A 27,922-nucleotide genomic window follows, 5' to 3' on the forward strand; every position below is an offset into this window, starting at 1 on the left:
ATGACCCAGGGTGACCGTGGGCACTGGTGGTTCTGTACATGACCCAGGCAGACCGTGGGCACTGCTGGTTCTGTACATGACCCAGGCAGACAGTGGGCACTGGCGGTTCTGTACATGACCCAGGCAAACCTTGGGCACTGCTGGTTCTCTTCATGACCCAGGCTGACCATGGGCACTGATGGTTCTGGCCATGACCCAGGCAGACCGTGGGCACTGGTGGTTCTGTACATGACCCAGGCAGACCGTGGGCAATGGTGGTTCTGTACATGACCCAGGCAGACCGTGGGCACTGGTGGTTCGGTTCATGACCCAGGCCAACCTTGGGCACTGATGGTTCTGTTCATGACCAGGCAGACCGAGGGCACTGGTGGTTCTGGACATATCCCAGGCAGACCATGGGTACTGGTGGTTCTGTACATGACCCAGGGTGACAATTGGAACTGGTGGTTCTGTACATGAGCCAGGCAGACCGTGGGCACTGGTGGTTCTGTACATGACCCAGGGTGACAGTGAGCAATGGTGGTTCTCTACATGACCCAGGCAGACCGTGGGTACTGGTGGTTCTGTGCATGACCCAGGGTGACAGTGGGCACTGCTGTTTCTGTTCATGAACCAGGCAGACCGAGGGCACTAATGGTTCTGTACATCACCCAGGCAGGCTGTGTGCACTGGTGGTTCTGTACATGGCCCTGGCAGACAGTTGGCACTGGTGGTTCTGTACATGACCCAGGGTGACAGAGGGCACTGGTGGTTCTGTACATGACCCAGGCAGACCGTGGGCACTGCTGGTTCTGTACATGACCCAGGCAGATCGAGGTCACTGATGGTTCTGTTCATGACCCAGGCAGACTGTGCACTGGTAGTTCTGTACATGACCCAGGCAGACAGTGGGCACTGTTGGTTCTCTACATGACACAGGGTGACAGTGGGCACTGGTGGTTCTGTACATGGCCCAGGCAGACCGTGGGCACTGCTGGTTCTCTTCATGACCCAGGCTGACCATGGGCACTGGTGGTTCTGGACATGACCCAGGCAGACTGTGGGCACTGGTGGTTCTATACATGACCCAGGGTGACAGTGGGCACTGGTGGTTCTGTACATGACCCAGGGAGACCATGGGCACTGGTGGTTCTGTACATCACCCAGGGTGACAGTGGGCACTGGTGGTTCTGTACATGACCCAGGCAGATCGTGGGCACAGGTGGTTCTGTACATGACCCAGGAAGCCCCGTGGGCACTTCTGGTTCTGTACATGAGCCAGGCAGATCGAGGTCACTGGTGGTTCTGTTCATGACCCAGGCAGACCATGTGCACTAGTGGTTCTGTACATGACCCAGGCAGACAGTGGGCACTGGTGGTTCTGTACATGACCCAGGCAAGCCATGTGCACTGGTGGTTCTGTACATGCCCCAGGCTGACCATAGGCACTGGTGGTTCTGGACCTGACCCAGGCAGACCGTGGGCACTGGTGGTTCTGTACATGACCCAGGGTGACAGTGGGCACTGGTGGTTCTGTACATGATCCAGGCAGATCATGGGCACAGGTGGTTCTGTACATGACCCAGGCAGGCTGTGTGCACTGGTGGTTCTGTACATGACCTAGGCAGACCGTGTGCACTGGTAGTCCTGGAAATGACCCAGGCAGGCCGTGTGCACTGGTGGTTCCGTACATGACCCTGGTAGACCGTGTGCACTGCTGGTTCTGGACGTGACCCAGGCTGACCGTGGGCACTGGTGGTTCTGGATGTGACCGAGGCAGACCGTGGGCACTGGTGGTTCTCTTCATGACCCAGGCCAACCGTGGGCACTGATGGTTCTGTACATGACCCAGGCAGACCATGGGCACTGGTGGTTCTGGACATGACCCAGGCAGACCGTGTACACTGGCGCTTTTGTGCATGACCCAGCCAACAGTGGGCACTGATGGTTCTCCACATGACCTAGGCCAACCGTGGGCACTGAAGGTTCTCGACATGACCCAGGCAGACCATGGGCACTGGTGGTTCTGTACATGACCCAGGCAGACCGTGTACACTGACACTTCTGTGCATGACCCAGGCAGACTGTGGGCACTGATGGTTCTCCACATGACCCAGGCAGACCGTGGGCACTGATGGTTCTCCACATGACCCAGGCAGACCGCGGGCACTTGTGGTTCTGGACATGTTCCATCGTGGTGGGTATAAAACTCTCAGTGGCACGTGCAGTAGCCAAGGTAGTATGTTTTTGAGGTAGAGCATTAATCCCCAGCCTTGGAAAAGACCCAGTGGGCTGAGAGCTAAAGTTCTGTCCTCATGGGACTTGTCAAAAGCATGTGAGGCACAAGAACTTGCTACATGTTCCACCCAATAGATGAGGGAAAGCAGCTACCTCCTAGGACACAATAACCCCTACAACACACGCCCTACTGTGAAATTATTGTGATGGATGACACAAAGCAAAATGAGGTCCATCCACTCAAACACATCCATCGCATGCCCTCTTGTCTCTGTCCTGCTGGTGCCAACATAGTGAGTGCTGTCCAGCAGGTGGCAACAGCGACGAAGAGTGACGTACGAGTGATGCCGCTTAAGAGAACAGTCGGGCTCGGGAGGAAGGTTCGGAATGGAGGCGAGCACAGGGGTGTCGCCATCTTCTATTTAAGAACAATGTGTTGTGCAAGGCAATAAGAAGGATCTCGCGCCAAGCTCCCTCGCTTAACGAGCATACAAGAGGGGTGGAAAGAGTGGACAAGAGGGACTGCAGGGATAATCTTGTAATGTAGTTCAGCACGTCAATGCATCTGCGGCAGACATCTGCAGGCAGACGTGAATGCTCATTCTGCACTGTATCATGTCATTACGAGTGCTGGCTGCATTCTAAGCTACTGGCAGAACACAGCATGTTAACTATTGGACTAGCACTCTGTGCATTGTCAGCTATTACAAGAGGGTTCCCTGCATTGTAACTTATTAGTAACAGTGTTTTACATCATAAGTTATTAATACGTTTGCAGAGCAGCAAACATATTGGTAAGATCATTGCTAGATACTGAAATAATACAAACAGCATTCATTGCAGTATAACCTGTTATTAAGAGCGCTTACTACATTATTAACCATTAGTAAAACCACTTGTTGCTCTGTAAACTATTAGTAAGACCGTTCGCTGCTTTAGAAACTGTCTGTGGCAGCACTCAGTGCATGTTATACTATTAGTAAGGGCGCTCACTGAATTGTTAACTACTAGTAAGACCACTTACTGCATTTTAAACTATTAAAAGCACTATTATCTGCACTGTACACTATTAGTAAGACCATTCGCAGCACAGTGCCATAATGATAAGTGCACTATTGCATTTCTAACCACTAGTACGACCACTCACTGCATTGCAAACTATTAATACCACTGTTCACTGCATTGCAAACTATTGGAAAGAGCTCTTGCAATACAAAGCCCTAATGAAAAGAGCACTCACTGCAATATTACCTGCTATTAAACCCAATCACTGCATTTTAAACTATTAATAACACTGTTCACTGCATTCTAAACTATTACTCAGACAACTTGCATCACAGTGCTCTAATGATAAGAACACTCACTGCATTGTAAACGATTAATAACACTGTTCACTGCATTCTTAACTATTAGTCAGACCGCTTGCATCACAGTGCTCTAATGATAAGAACACTCACTGCATTGTAAACGATTAATAACACTGTTCACTGCATTCTAAACTATTAGTCAGACAACTTGCATCACAGTGCTCTAATGATAAGAACACCCACTGCATTGTAAACGATTAATAACACTGTTCACTACATTCTAAACTATTAGTCAGACCGCTTGCATCACAGTGCTCTAATGATAAGAACACTCACTGCATTGTAAACTATTGATAACACTGTTCACTGCATTCTGAACTAATAGTCAGACCGCTTGCATCACAGTGCTCTAATGATAAGAACACTCACTGCATTGTAAACTATTAATAACACTGTTCATTGCATTCTAAACTATTAGTCAGACCGCTTGCATCACAGTGCTCTAATGATAAGAACACTCACTGCATTGTAACTATTAATAACACTGTTCACTGTATTCTGAACTATTAGTCAGACTGCTTGCATCACAGTGCTCTAATGATAAGAACACTCACTGCATTGTAAACTATTAATAACACTGTTCACTGCATTCTAAACTATTAGTCAGACCGCTTGCATCACAGTGCTCTAATGATAAGAACACTCACTGCATTGTAAACTATTAATAACACTGTTCACTGCATTCTAAAGTATTAGTCAGACAACTTGCATCACAGTGCTCTAATGATAAGAACACTCACTGCATTGTAAACTATTGATAACACTGTTCACTGCATTCTAAACTATTAGTCAGACCGCTTGCATCACAGTGCTCTAATGATAAGAACACTCACTGCATTGTAAACTATTAATAACACTGTTCACTGCATTCTAAACTATTAGTCAGACCGCTTGCATCACAGTGCTCTAATGATAAGAACACTCACTGCATTGTAAACGATTAATAACACTGTTCACTGCATTCTAACTATTTGTCAGACCACTTTCATCACAGTGCTCTAATGATAAGAACACTCACTGCATTGTAAACGATTAATAACACTGTTCACTGCATTCTAAACTATTAGTCAGACCGCTTGCATCACAGTGCTCTAATGATAAGAACACTCACTGCATTGTAAACGATTAATAACACTGTTCACTGCATTCTAACTATTTGTCAGACCACTTTCATCACAGTGCTCTAATGATAAGAACACTCACTGCATTGTAAACTATTGATAACACTGTTCACTGCATTCTGAACTATTAGTCAGACCGCTTGCAGCACAGTGCTCTAATGATAAGAACACTCACTGCATTGTAAACTGTTGCTAAGACCATTTACTTCATAGGGAACTGTAAGTAAAAACATTTACTGCATTGTAATCTATTAATAAGAGCACTCACTGCATTGTTAACTACTATCATTAAATCTATTGGTAAACTACTTACTGCTTGTTAAACTATTCGCTTCATTATCAACTAATAGTACTAATTGCGTTGGTAACTGCTATTAAGAGCAATTGCTGCTTTGTTAACAACAAGTAAGACCACTCGCTGCATTGTAAGGTATTAGTAAGAGAGTTTACTAGAGTGTAAAGATAACGAAATCTGTAAGACAACGAGCTGCATGGTGACTTATTAGAATCGTCGTGATCTGCACTGTAAACTATTAGAAAGAGTATTTGCTACATTGTTAACTGATGGCAAGGCCACTTGTATTGTAAACTGCTAGTAAGGGTGCTTACTGCAATTTAAACTATATGTAAGATCACTTGCTGCTGAATAGTGAACTAATAGCAGGGATATTCACTGCATTGTAAGCTGCTAATAAGGGGATGTTCATTGTAAGTTGTTTGTAGAAGCACCCACTGCATTGTAAACTATTAGCAAGGAAGCTCACTGCATTGTAAACTATTAGTAAAGAAGCTCACTGCATTTTAAACTATTAGTAAGGAAACTCACTGCATTGTAAACGATTGGTCAGGCAATTTGCTGCATAGCGAACTAATAGAAAGAATATTCACTTAATTGTAGCTATTAGCAAGGACGCTCGCTGCACTGTGAATTATTGGCTAGACCACTTGCTGCATAGTGAACTAATAGAAAGAATATTCACTGCACTGTAAACTATTAGCAAGGGCGCCCAATGCATTGTTAACTATTTATCAGACCACGCGCTGCATGGTAAACTAATAGAAATAATGTTCACTGAATTGTAACCTATCAGCAAGGGCGCCCAATGCATTGTTAAGTATTTATCAGACCACTTGCTGCATGGTGAACTAACAGAAAGAATATTCACTGCATTGTAAACTATTAGCAAGAGCGCCCAATGCATTGAAAGTTGATCATGCAAGCACTCAATGCATTGTAAACTGTTGACACGACGACTCACTGCATTGTAAACTGGTGGTATGAGAACTCACTGCATTGTAGACTGTTGGCATGAAGATTCGGTGCATTGTAAACTGTTGATGCAAGAACTCACTGCATTGTAAACTGTTGGCATGAGGACTCATTGCATTGTAAACTGTTGTTGGCATGAGGATTCTGTGCATTGTAAACAGTTGGCATGCGGACTAAGTGCATTGTAAACTGTTGGCATGAGGACTCACTGCATTGTAAACTGTTGTTGGCGTGATGACTCATTGCATTATAATCTATTGTTGGCATGAGGACTATGTGCAATGTAAACTGTTGGCATGAGGAGTAAGTGCATTGTAAACTATTGGCATGAGGACTCATTGCATTTTAATCTATTGTTGGCATGAGTGTGCATTGTAAAGTGTTGGCATGAGGGCTAAGTGCATTGTAAACTGTTGGCATGAGGACTCATTACATTATAATCTATTGTTGGCATGAGGACTCTGTGCATTGTAAACTTTTGGCATGAGGACTCACTGCATTGTAAACTGTTGTTGGCATGAGGACTCTGTGCATTGTAAACGGTTGGCATGAGGACTCATTGCATTTTTAATCTATTGTTGGCATGAGGACTAAGTGCAATGTAAACTGTTGGCATGAGGACTCAGTGGGTTGTAAACCTTTGTATGAGAACTTACTGTATAATGTTCACTGAATTGTAACCTATTAGCAAGGGCGCCCAATGCATTGTTAAGTATTTATCAGACCACTTGCTGCATGGTGAACTAACAGAAAGAATATTCACTGCATTGTAAACTATTAGCAAGAGCGCCCAATGCATTGAAAGTTGATCATGCAAGCACTCAATGCATTGTAAACTGTTGACACGACGACTCACTGCATTGTAAACTGGTGGTATGAGAACTCACTGCATTGTAGACTGTTGGCATGAAGATTCGGTGCATTGTAAACTGTTGATGCAAGAACTCACTGCATTGTAAACTGTTGGCATTAGGACTCATTGCATTGTAAACTGTTGTTGGCATGAGGACTCTGTGCATTGTAAACAGTTGGCATGCGGACTAAGTGCATTGTAAACTGTTGGCATGAGGACTCACTGCATTGTAAACTGTTGTTGGCGTGATGACTCATTGCATTATAATCTATTGTTGGCATGAGGACTATGTGCAATGTAAACTGTTGGCATGAGTAGTAAGTGCATTGTAAGCTGTTGGCATGAGGACTCATTGCATTTTAATCTATTGTTGGCATGAGTGTGCATTGTAAAGTGTTGGCATGAGGGCTAAGTGCATTGTAAACTGTTGGCATGAGGACTCATTACATTATAATCTATTGTTGGCATGAGGACTGTGCATTGTAAACTGTTGGCATGAGGACTCGTTGCATTATAATCTATTGTTGGCATGAGGACTCTGTGCATTGTAAACTGTTGGCATGAGGACTGAGTGCATTGTAAACTGTTGGCATGAGGACTCACTGCATTGTAAACTGTTGGCATGAGGACTCATTTCATTATAATCTATTTTTGGCATGAGGACTCACCTCATTGTAAACTGTTGGCATGAGGACTCATTTCATTATAATCTATTGTTGGCATGAGGACTAAGTGCAATGTAAACTGTTGGCATGAGGACTCGGTGGGTTGTAAACCTTTGTATGAGAACTCACTGTATTGTAAACTGTTGGCAAGAGGACTCACTGCATTGTAAACTATTGGCATGAGGACTCAGTAGGTGTAAACCTTTCTATGAGAACTCACTGTATTGTAAACTGTTGGCATGAGGACTCAGTGGGTTGTAAGAGCCCTCAACATGACTGCAGTCTGTTTATAAACCCATTTAACTTGTGACGTGTCCGACGACAGCACCAATGCGTATTTACCACAAGGTCGCGTTTGAAGAATGGCACCACCCCCCCCCCCCACCCCCCTCTGGTAAATGTCCTCCACCATTCACCTCAATCTCCCTCATGGTGCAGCAGTTTGCAGGTGTTGAACCCTTAAGACAAGGGTTCTATCGAGTGGTGGTAGCGTGGTGTCCACAGCAACAACATGTCACGTAGGTCATTGCGGCGATGGGTGGGTTCATTTAGACATGGTGGTGAGTGTGACGGTGGTAGATGGTAACAAAACTCGTATCCTATATGCATATGTACAGTGTCTTGTGTTTTATAGTACGGAGCGCTGGGTGTCGTGATTCGTTATCGCGATCCTTCTATTGTTGCGATATCCGCTCCCCAAAACTACCGGGCCGGGGGTGGGGGCTATTGCAGGTGCCCCAGCACCCCATTCATCACACGTCTGTCATCACCACCACCCTCCTTGACAAGAGGCTCTTCGAGTGTTAAAGGATGATTCGGTACAAATCCACCGTGTCCAATTCAAAGCAGAGCCCCCTGCTCCCCCCTCAATGGAACAACCCAAGCTCTCGCGCCGCCCTGAGCCTCACACATACCTTCGAGCCCTTTCATGTCTCCGCGATTCATGTGTCCCCACAGACTGACTCCCACTTAGAACTTCAAAGATGGCGGCGCTGCCCCTGCCCCCCGGCAGCTGGCTCTCATTGCCCCCGGCCTCGTCGGGGAGGGAGGCTCAGCCTCCTGCCTGTTTCCCGGTCCACGGGGAGAGCGCAGAGCCGAGGCCCTCCATCACCCTCCGAGACACACAACGCCCTGGGACCAGCGCCTGTCAAAAGCACAGTGACGTCATGAGATGGCTCCTGTCCCCAGTGACATGGCTGCTGGAGCTTGTTAAACTATCCCTAGATCTTCAGGGGCCCCACAGTAGGCAAGGGCTTCAAGGGGTCCCCTCTGCTCATAGGGATGACCACCTACGGACATCACTGGTTGATTTGATGGATATGGCTGATCAAACGTCATAAGCAGATCAGATCTCCTGCCTCATTGATTTATTGATGGGAAAGCAGCAGTCTTATAAGAAACTCATTGGATGTTTGTAAGCTCGTTTCTGATTGGACAGTCGTCTAAATGTCAGACTACCCAGTGGCTTCCTTGTCAATACCCAGGTGTTTCCACTGGAGACGGACAGTCCATTTACATTCTGATTTATATTCATTAAGAAACAACTCTTTGAGTATACAACAATATCCCAAAAGTTTTACTCACCCAGTTTTAACTTACAATGTATGAACAAAAACGCCGATGTAAGTGTGTACCCCGTGCGTTAAAGTTTACTAACGCTCCCCATACTTTCATGAGCTGCAGGAGACGGATGGACAAGAAAGAAAAACAATTGTATTTGGACTGTGAACCTGTCGCCAAACTGGCGAATGTGCTAAGCATGATGTTAAACAATGAATAGGATGGGGGGCGTGGCTTGCGCGCCGCGACGATATGGCGGTTTGCGTTTGAGCTCCGTGCTGAGCTGGAGCCCACGGAGGAATAGCGGTTGTTTTCGGCGGCCCCGGTCATCGCGGATATCGGCCGCATGGATAAGAACATGTCACGGATGTCTGGGAGAGGGTTTCCTGCTTTCTGAGGCTGCTGGAACTCGCACTTTGGTTCCTGTTTGACGGCGCTCGGTGGTTTCGCGAGCGGCCGCCATTTTGTCTCTTCAGGTGCGGTGAGAGCTTTCTCCTCAGCGCGATGTTGACATTGCCACAGAAGGGCCAGGAATGCAGTTAAACAGATTCTGGTGACGTTTTTTTTTCTTTTTTTTTTTTTACTTCCTCAACTCATATTGCTTTTTCTTCTCTGCCTGCTGCCTTACTGCCTATTTTTGTTTCATCTTTGCGTTTTTTGCTAAGATATCGTCTGTCAGGAACTCCGTCAAGGACATTTAGTGGGGTTTCTTTGACTAATGCTTTCCGGCCTTTGGGTCATCCCTGTCTGGTAGGACCCCTTTTGATACCTGCAAGGTGGGATATTTTTGTGAGGTGGTTCCCTTCCCTGTCCCTGGAATCTGCCTTTAGTATTTCTCTGCTCTCTTGCTAAGAGTGCGCTATCCATTTTTGCTCGTTCCCTTTTGACATATTGAGGTTTTCCTTCCTCACTTGGCATTACCTTCTCGTAATTTGTCTGGAGTGGTGTTCTGTACTCCTGCTGAGGTGGTGTGCTCTATGGCCGCGAATATGGGCCCGTCTTCAAATGCTAAAGACGCAAAGGAATCTAAAGCGTCTCTTAAAAGGGCCAAACAGCTATCTCCTACACCTGAATCTCCGCAAAAAGACCCTAGTCCCACTCTTGAGACTATCCTGATGCGCCTTAATGAGGTCTATGAAATTGCGCAGTCTACCAAGACCAACACAGATTTATTGCAAGTGGAAGTGTTAGCTATCAGGAATGATTTCAAGGCCTTGTCTCTTCGTGTTTCGGACACGGAAGCACGTATTAGTGGCGCAGAGGATTCCATGCAAAAGCAGTCCAGATCTCTCTCACAACTTGAGCGATCAATGGTTGCTTTGCGGAAGGATCTCACTGAGCAAGAAGATCGTAACCGCAGATCTAACCTGCGCATTTTTGGGCTTCCTGAAGGTGTTGAGAAGGATGCGTCTTCTATGATTGATTTCCTCTATCAATGGATTCCTTCTACATTGCAAATTTCCTTCCAAAGAGATTTTGAGCTGGAACGTGCACATCGTGTTCCCACTTTTCGTTCTAAGTCTGCTACGCAACCTAGGGCGATAATTTTTAAGCCACTGCGTCATCAGCATACAGAACAAATTCTAGCTCATATGCGGAAGGTTAGAGTTGTTTCGTGGAATGGTCATCGCATCTCAATCTCTCAGGACTTTGCCAGAGACACGGTCATAAGAAGGAAGGGTTTTCTTAATTTGCGGAAGCGTCTAACGGAGATGAATATCCCCTTTTCTTTTGCTGGCCCCTCAAAATTCCGCATTACTTTCAAAGGTCGCTCTAGAATCTTCGATGAACCTGCTGACTTGGTCTCGTTTTTGGATAATCAGATGGAGCTTCAGATGGAACTTCAAATGGAGGCCTCGCTTGATCCTGGTTCTGCTGGCACCTGAGGCGCTTATGCATACTGCTATGTGTTTTTTCTTTGCCAGAATTATTGAGCTTAGTCTCTCTTAGTCCTGCACGGTGGTCTTAGTGTCCATTGTTTTTGTTGTGCTCTTGTCGGCTGTTGGTGGTCCCTCCATATCGGTATGGTGCATTGGTCTTTTTTTGTTGTTAGTTCTATTGTATGACCCTTTCAAGATTTTGTGGTATTGTTTCGTGTTGGTTTAACGTCACTTTTGCGCGGGTGCCATCCTTTTTACTCTCTTCCTTCCCAAATTGTCTTTCCGCATATTAGCTCCCGGTCCGTTTCTTATCCTAGTGTATGAGTTCTTATTTTCTATTGTTTTGGTTATGTGCATGATTTTCATCGTCTGTGGTTGTCTCATATTTGTGGAGTACGTTAGTGTTTATTAATGTATTGATTACATATTTGATTCATGGATGAGTATTTGTTGCTTATTAATTACTATAGTTAGAGTTTTGTGTTTAGCTCTATGTCACTATTATAGCATTTATTGGTTTGTATCGTTATTATTATTAAGTGTCTTTCTCGAATAGGTCGGAATTTTTTAGCTGTTTTGTAATTGATAGGCCTATGTTTCTTCTCTTCCATGTTCCTATATTTAAGATATTCTCACCTCTCTCAGTTATATGGAGTGCAACGAGAAATATGTTTTTGTGGTCAGTTATCTGTTAGCTTATTTATAGATTTTGCATTTTTATGGATAATCTCATTTATATTATGTATCTATCATAAGACTTTATTGTTTGATACATTAGTCTGTTACTATATGCCGCTCTCCCCTGTGTTTCACTTACTTTCTTCTGACTGTATTATTTAGTACTTTATTTACTATTGCTCTTTCTTTTTTTGTATCAGCTATTACTGTTTACATTTGTTTTTTCTCTCTTTTTGCTTTTTACACTTTTTATGATCCTGTTTAGGTGTTTCCTCTCTCTCAAATTTGATTATCATGTCGCCTGTATAGAATTATATGATGTACTGTTTCCAGAACGATAATTGATTCTTGTTCATATCCTTTAGACAGTTCTTCTTTTATAATAACGCATAATCTGTTCTGTTCTGTTTTGGGGCTATTTATGCTGATAGTTTCTATTCCTCATGTTGGGCTCTTTGCTCATTCCCATGTCCCCCCTTGTATGAATTCGGTCTTTTTCAGACCTTCCTTGTTGGCCCTTCTCTCCCTCTTTCTGTCTATCCTCTTCCTTTCTTCTTTCTCTCTTTTTTCCTTCTCTCTTTGGATTTCCTCCTGGGATTCTCCCGGTGTTGTGTTGATGTCTAGTGTCTGGAGGCGAGGTCTCTTGGAGGCTGTAGTTCATATATCATTTGTGCAATATCTTTTTCTTCTGCTATTAGATCTATGTCTGGATTGAATGTACTCTCCCTTAATGTCAAAGGGCTAAATCATCCAGTTAAAAGGTCGAAGATTCTAGATTATTGCAAATCTCTTTCTTCGGATCTCGTCCTTTTTCAGGAGACAAAGGTTTCTGTTAGGGAGGCGTTATTTCTGAAGAAAGAGTGGGTTTCTGATGTTGCTTGTTCAGATGCTAGTGGTAAAAGGAATGGAGTAATCACTTTAGTTTCTAAACATTCTGGTCTGTCTATCGTTTCCTCTGAACAGGATACAGAGGGACGCTGGTTACTATCTAAGGTGTCCGATGGTAATGCTGTTCTCTTTGTCATGAACATCTATGCCCCTAACAAGGATGATCCGGCTTTTTGGAAAACGATCACCAAAAAGCTAAATGACACACCTCATTCTGGTAATCTTATTGTTGGTGGTGACTTTAATTTACCAATGGACCCTATTTTGGATAGGAATTCTGCCTTTAACTTTCGTCCCCCTCAAGCACATAAACAATTGATTAATATGTGTTCTCTGACCCATCTTCAGGATGTTTGGCGTCTTCACAATCCCACTGGCAGTGATTTCTCCTTTTTTTCCTCCCCTCATTCGTCCTTCTCACGTATTGACTACCTTCTGGTTCACTCTTCTCTTGTTCAAGCTTCCTCATCTCCGCTTATTCACCCCATTTTAGTTTCAGATCATGCCGCGGTAACTTTCACACTTATGTCTTTTGCCCCTCGGGTAAGGTCTAGATCTTGGAGACTAAACACGGAAATTTTACATGATGTTTCCCAAGTTCGAGAGTTTTCTAATGATATTGAGACGTTTTTCCGTGAGAATGTTGGTTCAGTAAGCTCTCCTGTTGTTCTCTGGGACTCTTTTAAATGCACTTTTCGTGGTCAGGTCATTAAGTGTATGTCCAGGAGAAACGCTGCCATTAAAAAAGAACTCACGGATTTAGCGGATGAGATTAAATGCCAGGAAGATCTTTTTCGACAGTCTAAGGATAGGTCATGCTTACAATCTATTAAGAACTTAAAATATGCGTATAATACTATTGTCACTAAGAGAGCGCATATTGGTTTTCAGGCTCAGAAATCTAAGAGGCTGCTGTTAAAAAATCGTGCGGGCAAGACTCTTGCAGCTACATTAAAGTTTCAGGAATCTTCTAATAAATCCTCCCAAATCTCTTCTATTACTGACCATCTTGGTAAGAGAAAATTTCAGACTGAAGAAATTCTTGAGGTCTTTCGCGATTTCTATAATAATTTATATACCCCCTCTATGCAGGCGTCTTTTGAACAGTGCCAGGAGTTTTTGAAGACAGTACCGTTGAAAGCTATACCGGAGGATGATAATAATTCATTAAATGCCCCGATTACCTCTGATGAAATTACTTCCGCAATAAAAGCCACTCGTTCCGGTAAGGCTCCGGGCCCTGATGGGTACCCTATTTTGTTTTATAAGACCTTCTTATCTGTGATTGTTCCGAAACTTCAATCGGTTTTTGATGCGTTTGTCAAAGATGGTTCTGTGTCTGGCTCTGCTGCTGATGCTACTATTGTAGTAATCCCCAAAGAAGGAAAGGATCATTCAGACCCCAAGAATTTTCGTCCCATTTCCCTGCTTAACATGGAGGCTAAGATTTTTGCTAAAATCTTAGCTAGACGATTAGAATCCTTTATCCCTCAATTGGTTCATCCTTCCCAGACAGGTTTTGTAAAGGGTCGTCTTGCGCGTGATAATATCCGTACTTTTTGTCATATTCTAGGTGCTGCTAAGCGATCCAATCTTCCGGCGGCGGCCTTGGCCCTTGATGCTGAAAAGGCCTTTGATAAGGTTTCCTGGCCTTTTTTACGAGCTGTTTTATGTGCACATAATCTTGGTGATTCCTTTATCCGTATGGTTATGTCTCTTTACTCCCGACCTAGGGCTAATATAAGAGTGAATGGGGCTACCTCGTCTTTTTTTCACCTTTGCCAGGGTACTAGACAAGGGTGTCCTTTGTCTCCTCTTTTATTTTTGTTGTCCATTGATCCTCTTCTCCGACTGATTGACGTACATCCAGACATTATGGGATTTTCTTTTGGTTCCCATCAGTTAAAAGTAGCTGCCTATGCCGATGACGTTCTCATTTTTTCAGATGATGTTGTGCGTGCCATCCCGGCTATTTCTGAGATCATTTCCACCTTCTCAAAGGTTTCAGGTTATACACTGAACAGAGATAAGACAGAAATGTTCCCCTTAAATGCTTACTGCTTCTCCTCTCATATGGGTTCGGCGGGTTTTAAGTGGCAATCTAAGCAACTAAAGTATCTGGGTATTTATTTTTGTTCCACCCTCTATGCGACGGTTACTTATAATGAATCTCAAACTATTCTTAAAGTGCGGCATCTTTTAGAAAATTGGTCTCCGAAGCATATCTCCTGGTGGGGTCGGCTCCAAACTCTTAAAATGATGATAACACCTATTATTAATTTTGTCTCTTCTATGCTTCCAGTCAAGCTCTCTGATGCCTTCTTTCATGATCTTGATTTAATTACTTCCAAATCCTTATGGAATAATAAAAGGGCTAGAATTGCCTATAAATTTTGAGGAAACCTTATGAGTTGGGGGGTTGTAATCTTCCTGATTGGGGGAAATATCAATCTGCTTTTCTAGCCTCTCAAGGTGCGCTCTGGTTTTCCCCTCCCCTTATGCATGTTCCAGCTTGGTTGCTAATAGAACAGGAATTGGCCTCTCCTCTTCCAACTGCCTCTTTCTTAACCACAAATACTCTTTTCATTCCATTTTCTAGATCTATTATTTTGGATACTGTTGCTGCAATTCGTAAAATTGATATGAGAGTGGCGATTCCGTTGCATAAAACTAGATGGTCATCCATTTGGCGCAATTCCAAAATTAAGATTAATATTGATCCGGAATTGATGTCTTATTGGTCGGGGAAAGGTATCTCGCTTGTTAAACATTTGTATGATTCCAAAAATGAACCTCTTCCTTTCTCTACCCTGGCCCAGCAATTTTCTTTATCTAATATAGATTTTTACACTTTTCTTAAGATAAAAGTAGCACTTGCTAGATTACAGCTTCAGCCTTCTTCCCCTATGATTATGCTTTTTCACTTATGGATTAAGTCTGGTCATGTTGCATCTAAGATTTATAAATTTTTGTCGTCCTCGTCACTTCCTACCCAAACTGTTGCACAGCAAAAATGGCTACATCATTTTGATCATAGTGTTACCGATCATATCTCTTCAGACACATGGCAAGATATTGGTAAGCTTTCTCTTCGTAACAAAATCGCCCCCTCACTAATGCAATCTAAGTTTTTCTCTATTAATCTTCTTCACTGGACTCCCACTCGTTTACACGCGCTAAATCTCAAGGACGATGATCGATGTTGGAGTTGTGGGCTAGCACCTGGTGATTTCCAACATATGTTCTTGGACTGCTCTCTTCTCCAACCATTTTGGGGTCTAGTTCACAAACATCTCATGCTTATCTTTGATATTCAGTTTCAACTCTCTTTTCCACTAATTCTTCTTGGTCCGTTGGCTGCCTCGGTCCCGTTGCCCTTAGATGCCATGGAATTACAATTATTGGATCTTTTACTATCTATAGCAGTCAAGGTAATTCTCATGGAGTGGAAATCTTTTTCTTCAGTCTCTTATCATACTTGGTGGGCATGGGTTTCTTTTCTGCGTAGTGCTCATACGTCAGTTGATCATGCTCACCTTTCTCCGTCTATATCTAATGATGTGTGGCTGACTCTAGATACGTATATGCAAAGAGCCTCAGAGGGTTTGGTGGCTCAATACCCGTTTGATGTGCCTGGTTAATGATGGTGTTGTTGTTGGGTGAATCCTTTGGAAATCCTTCTCTCTTTTCTCATCTTTTCTTTCTGCTTTCTTCTTTCTTTTTCTATCTTTGCTTTCTTTCCTTTCTTTCCCTTCATCCCTAAGTTAATATATGATGATGATACTTTTGATAAATACGACTCCTGATTATCCATTGATTCTTCCTTATTCAATGCATTCCTCTGATACTTCCAAATTAATGAACTTTGTAAGGTTTTTTTCAGTTTTAACTTTCATTTTACCAGGTTGAATGTCTTTTAGCTGATATCATTTGTATCATTCTTGATTGTATTCTATGCTTGTTTTTACTCCCTTAAAATAATAAATTCTTTTGAAATCAAAAACAATGAATAGGATGTATCTGGCCAATTAAAACCAATGATGCACATCCAATCTTCACCCGTTTTTATCCAGTGCCAGGTTTTCCGCCATTAAAATTGTTTTGGTTAAACCCTGTGCACTTTTTAAATCATCACTTTTTTGCACCCATCACCAAAAATGTTTTGATTGGTACATGACTAACTTTTAGCTCCGCTGTAACTAAGCGTAGAAGCACACCAGGGGAGCAGTAGGCATCTCTGGTGGAACCCTATGATGAAGCATGTCACCAACCAGGTTAGTGAGTGAGGGTTCATATATTAAATCTGAGTGATTTGTCATATTCGCACAGATATATAAATGTATCTACATTTATATATATTCACGTTTTTTCTTTGTATTCACACACTCTTTCGTTGTTTAACATTTATTGCCCAGGGGCAATAATAAGAGTGTGTCTCTACCCTCCCTCTCTTGTTGTTTTTCTAGAATGTGCTAAGCAGCCAGCGCCGTGGTAGTGAGCCATCACATGGAAATATGCACATTTCATAGATTCCTGTGCCTAGGTCCGGAGATTCTGTGAATCTGAAGAAAAGAGTGGGTGGTTGATGATGGTGGTGGCAGACATTTGTAAACATGCCCTTACTTCATGAACAGGCCGGGCAGTGGTATCAGGACGTTTCCGCCACCTTGCTTGTCTTCTGCGGTAAATCTCAAATGCTGATCCATTGAGCGAAGCCCTCTGGCCTTTTCTAACAGCAAACTCACGCTCCTTGCGGTGGTAAATCAGGCAAGTGGTTGGAACTTTCCACATTTTCTGATCAAGGGGGTAGTAAAAGGGTATTCTCAGCAGTGTGGCAAATGGAAGTATTGGAGAATCCCTTTCACACCGTCTTTTTCATCGCAAAGGGATTCCCAAATGTCTGCTACCCAAGTTGCCGGTTTGATATACAATTCTGAGCTGCGCGCACTGCTGTGTGGCGTCACTGTGACCCTCTAGGTTTCCCAGGACATACTCTCCGAGAGGGCAACTGTAGGGGGACAGCTACAGTTTGAGGGATTTAGGATTTATTTGAGTTCTTTGGAGTCATTGTATGCTCCACCTGGATGTCTTCACTCCACCTAAGTTCACCTCTCGGCCCTCTCTTCCGCCTACTCCAAGTAACTCCTGAAAAGTACTTTCTTTGACATCTTCTGACCCCAGTCTCTCCTTTTTATGCTCTTCTCTTTCCTGGCCGCTCAAGACTTGATCAATTCCCCAATGTTGAGCACAATGCAGATGTTTATGCCCATGTTGAGCACAATGCAGATGTTTATGCCAATGTTGAGCACAAGGCAGATGTTTATGATCTTAGCATCCGATGGCCTCTAAATAAATCGCATTTGTGATCAGAAAAGTAAAAATATAGATTACTTAAGGCACACATCACAAACTGAGAGGTTTCTGGTACTTACATAGGTGTTAGCCCCCACCTCAATTGTTCTCATTATATCAGCCTTGGAAAGATGTAGGGCAGAGCAAGTCCTAATGGTATTAAAAACATGTGCCCTGTGGATTCACCATGAATGCTCAGGACCCTAAAAATGAAATGAAAAGCTAGGAATGGACAAGCCAGTGGGGTGACCAGCTTAGCGGACCTATGATCTCAAGAAATACCATAGAGGCACCAGCAGGGAGTTCAAGGCAGCAAGCTTCCTGAAACCATAAACTGTGCGCCTATCTCTCACACTTCTACATGCATCACACTGCTAAGCGCTATGTGCCATAACATGGTAACCACACATCCCTGGTTGCGACGCACGACATGGAAACAGTTCCCACGTAGGATCAAAATGAAGACAACATACTTCCAACCCCATACCCTGCATGGTGTACCAAGCTACCCATGTAGGCAAGCGCTTCAGCGCCCCACACAGGGCAGTAAATGCTATGTGTTGCAATAGAATGCAAATCTCTACTACAGGTGCTGCACGCACTGAGCTACCTTTCCAGCATATGATGTGCGAGATGCCTGCAGGGGCATGTCACATGCAGAGCAGGGGGTGCATTTTACAGCAGTGCTATTTTTATTAGCGTTATTAGCAGGACTGGTATTATAATGGTCTAGATGATGTGACCATGGTGCCAGGTGGATCAGGCAGTGCCTGTCTCGTGTGGGGTGGGTGGGAGCCGAGGCCCCTGCAAAGCTGACTTCTAATGTCGACGCCAGAGCAGGCCTGGATTCTAGCTCGAGGCGCCTTGTTGCCTCTCGCGAGGCTTCAAGGAGACTCTAGATAAATGTGTACATCTGGTGCCTGATTCAGCAAACATGCTGCCATCCTAAGATATTGGCATTGGCAAACTGGCACTTGAGGGTGTAAGGCGCGCCCAGCGTCACAGAAACACGATTTATGACATGAACACTCACAAGCTTTATGATCAAGGAAAAGTTCAGGGAAGGGCATGGGGGGGCACGGAGTGTGGGGTGCAGACCCGCATAGCGCGTTCGAGGATAGTCACAGAGGTAGCAATGCTGTTTGTCACGTGACTGCACATGTAAAGCTCCTCTTTAGAACGGATGTAGCAAGCGCGGAAGTGCACACATATCTTATTGAGACAAAAGGGAATACATTTCATCCCACTAAAAATAATTTCCACACAAAGAGGAAAAACATTTAAAAGTTACAAGTATATGGCATTCTTGTGTTATACGCCCCCCCCCCCCTCCCCACTCAGATTCAATGCGTGTGTACCTGCACTGGAGGGAGCGCGTGCAGTCACACACATGATGCGTCGAGTCTTCGCAAACCAGGCTCAGCAGCAGGAGAATTACGCAGATTTCTACTGTTCCAAAAATGTGCTGAAATCAGAAGAGTAAGGATGGAAAACTACACATTGTATAGTGTTCTGTGCCCCCCCCCCCCTACTACTTTATACTTACACATGTGCCCTATCTATAGGTAGACAACGCTCATGAGCAAGTAATGCTGAAATGTGCATTTAAACATGAAAATATTTTTTTCCATAAAATATGGGCATGTTAGAGGAACATTTCCACCATGTTTGCCCAAAGGCTTCCATCTCATTGCTAAGGAAATGTAAGTGAGTTAATAAGGTGGGTGAATATTTTGAGATGTTGGCCAACAGCTGACTGTGGATTTGTAAAGCACTCTGCCCCTACCCCGGTATACATTTCTCCTCACACCAACACTTGGGGGCATATTTATAAAGGAATCATGCAGCGCAGCCAGTCACCTCGCTGCGCTGCGCTGTGTGATTGGGAAAGGCAGAATGCACCGTACTTGACATTAGACGGCACATGCCTGTCGCTCTCCTTGCACTGGTGCACAGTGTGCGAGCTAGCGCCAATGCGGGCACTCTTGCACCGTGGTGCCAGGGTGCCTGCGTTGCAAGCAGGATTGTTTTTGTGCAGAAAGAAGCACCTTCCAGCACAAAAACAATCCTCATTAACCCCTCCCCTGCGGGGGTAATTCCCCCGCGGTGCGGTGGGTGGGGCGCAGCGCCGCTGTGCTAGTGACGAGCTGAGCTCGTCATGACTCACAGTGGAGCTGTGCTCATGACGAGCTGAGCTCGTCATGACCCCGCCCACTGATTAATTCTCCCGCACAGGCGGGGAATTAATCGCGCGTGGGAGGGCCGCGGCCGTTATGACAAGCTCAGCTCGTCATGAGCACTCAACGAGTTCAAGCAGAAACAAGGAGAAATAAAACATTTCTCCTCGCTGTACCTCACCTGGGTAGGTGCAGCATCTTGGTGCATTACTGGAACTACCACGTCTGGTATATCTGGGAATGCGTCAAACTCCATGGGTGGATGTGTGAGCACACCCACGCACCACCCATGAAACGCCTCCTGGGGCAGAGTAAGGCAAGACAGTGTTTGCACTGTGTTGCGTCACTCTGGATTCATCAAGCCACTCAAGGTGGCTTTGCGTGGCTTGATGAATGAAACTTGAGAGTTGCGTCGCTCTTGAGCCCCGTTGCGTGGCACAAGGGTGACGCAACTCTTTTTTAAACATGGTCCTAAGTGTACAACTCTTGTAAATGTGTAGTCGTGCGTTCCATCTGAAAATCCCGATTCTAGTATTGGTTAGCCGAAAAACTAAAAATGTGAATACTGTTGCTTTAGGAATACTGTTAGAGTTGGAGCAAATTTCCAACTTTCTTGGAATTTACAAAGAATTGCTGGATCCGCTCTGAGAAGCTACGAGTCTCTCAGTCTCGCAGGCCTGCCTGCCCAGTCTAGTGACCCCTGCCCGCATGGCAGGATCTTTTTGACAAAAGAGCTCCTGCCTACATGACAGGAAGCACTTCCAACAAACTTCTAATGCCATCTGACCGCTGTGTCTTGTCAGCAACTCAGCATTTTTACTGTATTTCAGAAACAAACTGCCAATGGTAGGATTTCTTCTAAAAGAACAAATAAAAATGAATCCATTGCCCTGAGCACAGTGAGTTTTCTCACATTTATTTCTTGATGGTGTCCACCTTTGTCCTGGTCAGGAGAAATATGCGCCAGAAAGTAATGGCCTAAAAAGGCTCATGAATGTAACCTGATTTCTGACGCTTTGACCCCGTGGCCCTGGGGAGGATGGGTGGCGAGGTCATACCTGTTCAGCAGCAGAGGGAGCTGGGGGATCCCCCTTTGGAATCCTAGCAGCTACTCTAACTTTACATTTATGGGAGAGGCGGTCTTTTAATGCGGGCCTTAATCATTCATAAATGGAGGAGGCATGTATTCCACAAAACATTAATGCAAGGCACCTGGGCATTGGCACCGCCCATCCCTTTCCTTAATTCTCTGCTGGGAACCTATTTCAACTTCTCCCCCGTCAGCTTTGGTCTTCCTTCCCCATGCAGAGTATGGATTACTCCTGCCCTTCACAGGCGTAAATCTCAAACTTCTAACGAGGTGGAACTCCCTGCAAAAGGTTTGGGGATACACACAAACTTGAGGAGTTCCCCCCGGTCCTCTGCAGATGACTCCGTCCAGAAATATCCCGACATCACCCCTAGGACATGTATGTACCCGCACTAAAAGTAATGCCCCATACATTTCATTTTGTAAATCAGGAAATCCGTTTACAAGCTCAGCAAAAACCTTAATTTGCATTTTGCACTCGTAAAGTATGCTATTCGGACACCTTAAGCCAGGCCTCGTTGGTGTGAAAAGATCTGTGTGAACTGCATGCGTTCAACTCTCGTGTTTAGGTCTGGCTACAGAAAGCTTCAGCTGTACCCAGAGTTTCATATTTGTACTGTACGCCTGGCAAGGGGGTAGGAGACTGAATTCCTGGGCGAGGGAGGGGTTGACCTCAAGGCAGCGTTCAGTCCTTCATAATACCTCATTTTATAAATGTTAGGACTAGTATTAGTATTGTTTTTATCTCTAGCATGAATACATGTGCCGCTGCTATGGTTTTGACAGCGCCTCTGTTTACCCCCCAGGTGTGGTTCCAGAACCGAAGGGCCAAGTGGCGGAAGAGGGAGCGCTTCGGGCAGATGCAGCAGGTGCGGACGCACTTCTCCAGCGCCTACGAGCTGCCCATCCTCACCCGGCCGGAGAACTATGCACAGGTAAGGGCTGGAGGCGAAGCCCTCTCTGGGCTGCGAATGCGCGAACAGATGGGCCAAGATCACACGGCTCAGTGCGGAGGGAATCTGGGGCGCTAGGGGGTGGGCTTGGGGAAGGGAGGTAACGAATTATTAAAGGAAAGAAGGATGAGAGGAAACGAGGGTAGGGGGGCAAGGATAGAAGCAAGTGGAATAGTAAGGGCTACACTGAGGTAAGGTGAAAATAAGTGAATGCGAAAAGAACGGAATGCAAAAAGGGAAAGGAGGTAAAAGGTAAAAAAGATAAAAGAAAAAGGAAGGAGAAAACTGCCGAACAAAGTATGCAAAATAAAACAGCTCTCAAACTAAAAAGGAAATGCAAACAGAAAAAAAGTAAAGTAAAAATACACAAAAGGCGAGCAGGGAACGTGAGCTGAAAAAAATATACAGGGGAAAGAAGAGAGAATAGTAATAATAAACACAATATAGTAGGAAAGCAAAACGTAGAGAAAACGAGGGAAAAGATTAAAGAAATGACAAAAGGCAGGAAGGAAAGAGCGGACAACAACTACATGAAGAAAGATACTTAGACGAAGAAGAAAGGGAGAAGAAATAATCAGTAAAGCAGCAAGGAATAACGGCAAAAAGAAAGAAAGGGCTGGAGAGGGGAAAGAACGAGAGAATCAAGCTGGAAGTACAGAAGACGACAGAGGTCAAAGGGCACTGTGGTCCCTGCCCCCTCCCCTTGCTTCGTGAGACGCGCGAGGAGGAGCAGGGAAGCACCGAGCTCCGCGGCTCGCGGGGGAGGCCGACAAGGTGTAAGATGGAATCCGCGTGCAGGAGGCAGGAGGTCGGTGAGCTGCAGATGAGAGGGCTGCTGTTCCAGGCTGGAATTCAGGGGCTGCCCCCACCGGCACATCTGGAGGCCGCTGCTGCATTCTTGTGTCTCCAGACTTCAACACCTCTCTCTGGGGAAGCATCTCTGGCCAGCAGCAGGGCCGTCATTTTCACTGACCCCCCCTCTGCCCCCCCCCAAACATGGGGATACACACACCGGGGCACGTGGAGAGAAGCTGAACTGCAGAATGTGCTCACTGCTCACCCCCCAAATAAACACCCAGCCCTGTCTTTCCTTCTAAAACATTGCACCGGCTATCTGTGTGTTGCTGCAGCCCCCTTCCCCCGCACAGGCGCGGAGCCCCACACACAGGGAAGTCCTTCCATTATAGGAAATTCTGTTCTCCATGCCTATAGAAGTTCCTTCCCAGTGTGTTTTTGTGTTCTGGGTGTCTGCCATTTAGTGCAGTATTATACCTCGACTTGTACTTTGTACTCTTTTGTAACATGCACACACGTCACCTTTCCTTTTGTAACGTAGCGTTTGCGACCTCTTGTATCTTGTTGCTTTTGATACATGCACAACGGCCACCACTGCCTCATGTAACGTGACTTTTGTTTTAGTGTTTTGAGTGTCTGCCATTTATTGTAATTTTTTACCTCTACGTGTACTTTGTATTCTCTTGTAACCTGCACACGTCGCTTTTTCCTTTTGTAACGTATCGTTTGCTACCTCTTGTATTTTATTTGCTCTTGATACTTGCACAATTGTCACTATTGCCTCATGTAACGTAACGTTTGCTTTTGTAACATGCTCACTTGTAATTTTTCTCCTTATATATCATTACTGTTCCTATTGTGAAGCGCTCTGACACCTTCGGGTAAAGTCCGCGCTATATAAAAACGCATTAAATAAATAAAAATAAAAACATCACGTGACTCACCTTGGCGACTCCTCGTACACGCTGCAGCAAGTCTCGAAGATGACGTGGCCTTGAAGTGGGGGGCAGGGCAGGGTGGGAAGAGTTGGGGTGATGCAGGTAGACCGCCTTATCCCTTTGGTGAGCCTGAAAGTGACTTGCAGAAATCTCTTCATTGGTGCCAGCTTGGGCCAGGAAATACGGAAGCGAGGGATGGAATGCTTGGATCATGCTGGCCACTGGTAAATCACTCAGGGCTGCATTTCAGCTCTCGGGTTTCTCGCCCCCATGCCAATCTAGACAGTGGCCGGCCATATGCAAATCAGCCATGGTCCCACTGCCACTCTAGACTCATGCCAGTCATATGCACATCAGCCACGGTCCCACTGCAACTCTAGACACAAGTCAGCTATATGCCCATCAGCCATGTGCCCACTGCCACTCTAGACACAAGCCAGCCATATGCACATCAGCCATGGTCCCACTGCCACTCTTGACACAGGCCAGCCATATGCAAATCAGCCATGGTCCCATTGCCACTCTAGACTCAGGCCAGTCATATGCACATCAGCCACGGTCCCACTGCCACTCTACACACAAGCCAGCCATATGCCCATCAGCCATGTGCCCACTGCAACTCTAGACACAGGCCAACCATATGCAAATCAGCCATGGTCCCACTGCCACTCTAGAAACAAGCCAGCCATGTGCAAATCAGCCATGATTTCACTGCCACTCTAGACACAGGCCAGCCATATGCAAATCAGCCATGGTCCCATTCCCACCCTAGACTCAGGCCAGCCATATGCAAATCAGCCATGGTCCCACTCTGGGAGCAACAGTCAGGGATCGCTGGTGAGTCAGATGTTACCACCATTCTGGAGAGAGAGCGCAGCAGAGCATCAAGTCTTTGCCGCAGATGAAAGAGAGGGAAGGGAAGTCTTGTCCATTGCTCCTTGGGTTTTTCTGAGGGATGTGTATCTTGAAAGGCCGCTCCCTGTCCAGAGTGAAGCGCGCGATTCATCATCCGTGACAACTTGTCTGATGAATCCCTGTAGCTCCAAATATACACAGCGTTACTGCACTTGTGTTTCTTGGTGCCACTGGCAAAGAGAAGGCTTCCATATTTGTCAGGTCCAGCTTTAGGTATGTGATTGGCATCCTGGTTTGGGTGGGAGAGACACATGCTTGGATGGAGTCAATGAGTGTTGGTGATAGAGGCCTTCAAATAGAGCCTAGTGTGGCTAGAGTATTCCTTTTCTGTGGTTGGTGGCTGAGACTCCGCATAGAGGTTCCATATGGGCTGAGGTTAAGACAGGAGACGATGGAACATTGAAGAGCAGTTCACTGATAGAATATCCATTCCCCAAATATCCCCATACACAAATATCGATGCAAAAATATTGATATCAAAAAGATCGACATCCTATATTAAAAATTCTACCTACAAAAATATCGATGTCAAAAAAATAGATGTACAAAATTTAGATTTTTTTTTATTTAAATACAAATTAATGTTACATATATTAAATAATAAAATTAACTTAAAAAATTATTTAGATTTAATATACATTTTAAGAAATATAATAAAATAAATTTAATGTACATTTTTTTAAACATACATATATAAAATGTAACATATATATATATATATATATATCCTTTAAAACAATTAATAAACTATTAATTTTTGTTTATTTTAAAATGTTATAAATATACGATTTACAAATTATTTATATCTATATTTACATACATTTTATAACAAAATCTGATAAAAAACATTATATTATAAATTAAAACATCAAAATATTAAAGAACAATAGTAAAAAAAACGTTGGAAAGCGGAGGGGTAAAAATAACTATCCCCACTCCAGTGAATCCAACAGTAGGGAAAGTGTTGGATAGCGGAGTGGTAAAACTTAATATTTCAACTACAATGGGTGCAACAGTAAGAAAAATGCTGGATAGCGGAGGGGTAAAAATTACTGTTCCCACTCCAGTGAGTGCAACAGTAGGGAAAGGGTTGGATAGCGGAAGGGTAAAAATTAATACTTCCATTGCAGTCAGTTCAAAATTAAAAACAAACAAATTAACAACATCAACATAAAAGATTTAAAAAAACAAAATAATAAAACATATATAAAAGTTTTAAATATTACAAAAGATAAAAAGATCTAACAAATACCTAGAAAGATTATTTAAAAAAATTCCAAAATACTTTAAAAACAGAAAACTATTTTTTAATAGAAATTTTTTATAAACAAAAACATTCTTTATTACATTAAGGTAATATTTTTTATTTCCTACCCTATAACAGCACATAATTCGCAACCCAAAATTAAATTTTTAAAAAACATGTACCTCCATTATTAACATAATTAATTATCAATTAAACAAATATTAGTAATTCAAAAAATGTAAATCAAAGAAAAATGTATTTACTCGCCAAACGTTACCTCTATAAAAATAAAACACACAAAATAACAATAAACACTTACCATAAATATTTATCAATTGATACATTAATATTAATAATCAACTAATTATTAATTAATAAAACGTAAATTACTTTTCACCCTCTAACCCAATAAACACTACAACCCACGCTTAAAAATCATTACACAATTTCCTTAACAAATTTTGCATTAATAAATTAATATCAATTAACAACAACGTATTAATTAATTTAAAATAATGTACTACCCACTCTTTACCACTATAAACTCCACAACTTACTTCAAAAATTAATTATACAATTGTCATATTTTATTAGCATTAATTAACAATTATTAATTAATTATAAATTAATTACTTCCCACCCTATTCTCCTATAAAGCCCACCACCCACTCCTAAAAAATGACACTTAACAATGATTTACAAAATTAATATTAATACCAACAAATTAAAACATATTTAATAATAAAATAACTCCCACAATAAACACTGTAAAATGTAAATTAAATAAATATTAATACATTAAAAATATTAATACATTTATTATAATTAAATTACTTCCCACCCTATTCCCCTATAAACCCACAGCCCGCTCCTAGAAAATGACACCGTTAACATAATTGCCAATTATTTAATCGAAATTGATTAACAACTAATTAATAAATATTTAATAATAAATGAATCCCCACAATTAATACTATAAAATCTAAATTAAATAAATACCAATACATACAAAATAATCATTAAATTATAATTAAATTACTTCCCACCCTATTCTCCATGAACCCACAACCCGCTACAGAACTTAAAAATGCAAAATTTAATTAAGATAAAATCAATAACTACTAAAAATTGAACACATACATAAAAAAAACAAATTCTTATTCAAAAAAATAGATCACATATTTTTAAAATAAATACTAAATACATAACACTAATTAAAACATCGATATTTTAAACAACTATATTTTTGCAAACGATATAAACAATTTCGATATTTCCCAAAAGTATATTTCTTACGTGCAAGTCGATATTCTTGACCACGATATTCTTCCTGTCGATATTTTTGTACCATGATATTTTAAACTCGATATTTGTATATGTCAACATTTTAAACTCGATATTCTGTCTGTGCACCTTGAAGAGGTACGACAAGTAATACATCTATACAGTGCATGGCCTTCAAAGGGGTGACATGTAATATATCCATACACGGCATGGCCTCCAAAGGTATCACATGTAATATATCCATACAGCACACGGCTTCCAAAGGTATGACATGTAGCACACGGCCTCCAAAGGTACGAGATGTAATATATCCATACATTACATGTCCTCCAAAGGTCTGAGATGTAATATATCTATACGGCAAACGGACTCCAAAGGTATGACATGTAATATATCCATACAGCACACGGCCTCCAAAGTTATGACATGTAATACATCCACACAGCGCCTTGGCCTCCATAGCAGAGCATGGTCTCCACAGTTATGATATGCAACACATTCACACAGCACATGCCCTATGACACTGACACAGGTAAGTAACAGTCTCCAGCTGTAGGAACCAGTAGAGATTTTAACAAGATGGTTGGTGGACACCTCTCCCAGCAGTACCTTGTGAGGCAACTAAAACAACCTGGAGCAGAGCAAGTGAGCATGAACATGTCATGGTTAGAGG

At 43.3% G+C, this 27,922-nt stretch overlaps 1 protein-coding gene across 1 annotated transcript in view; it reads left to right on the plus strand.

Moving 5' to 3' along the window:
* The window catches only part of ALX4 (ALX homeobox 4), a 193,234-nt gene that overhangs the window by 158,293 nt on the left and 7,019 nt on the right, over window positions 1-27,922 (plus strand). Inside the window, 1 exon segment of the mRNA XM_085643453.1 lies at window positions 21,925-22,053. Within this exon segment, the coding sequence (XP_085499579.1) occupies window positions 21,925-22,053 (129 nt within the window).

Source organism: Triturus cristatus, chromosome 3_1 (assembly GCF_964204655.1).
Source record: "Triturus cristatus chromosome 3_1, aTriCri1.1, whole genome shotgun sequence".
Classification (NCBI taxonomy): Eukaryota; Metazoa; Chordata; class Amphibia; order Caudata; family Salamandridae; genus Triturus; species Triturus cristatus.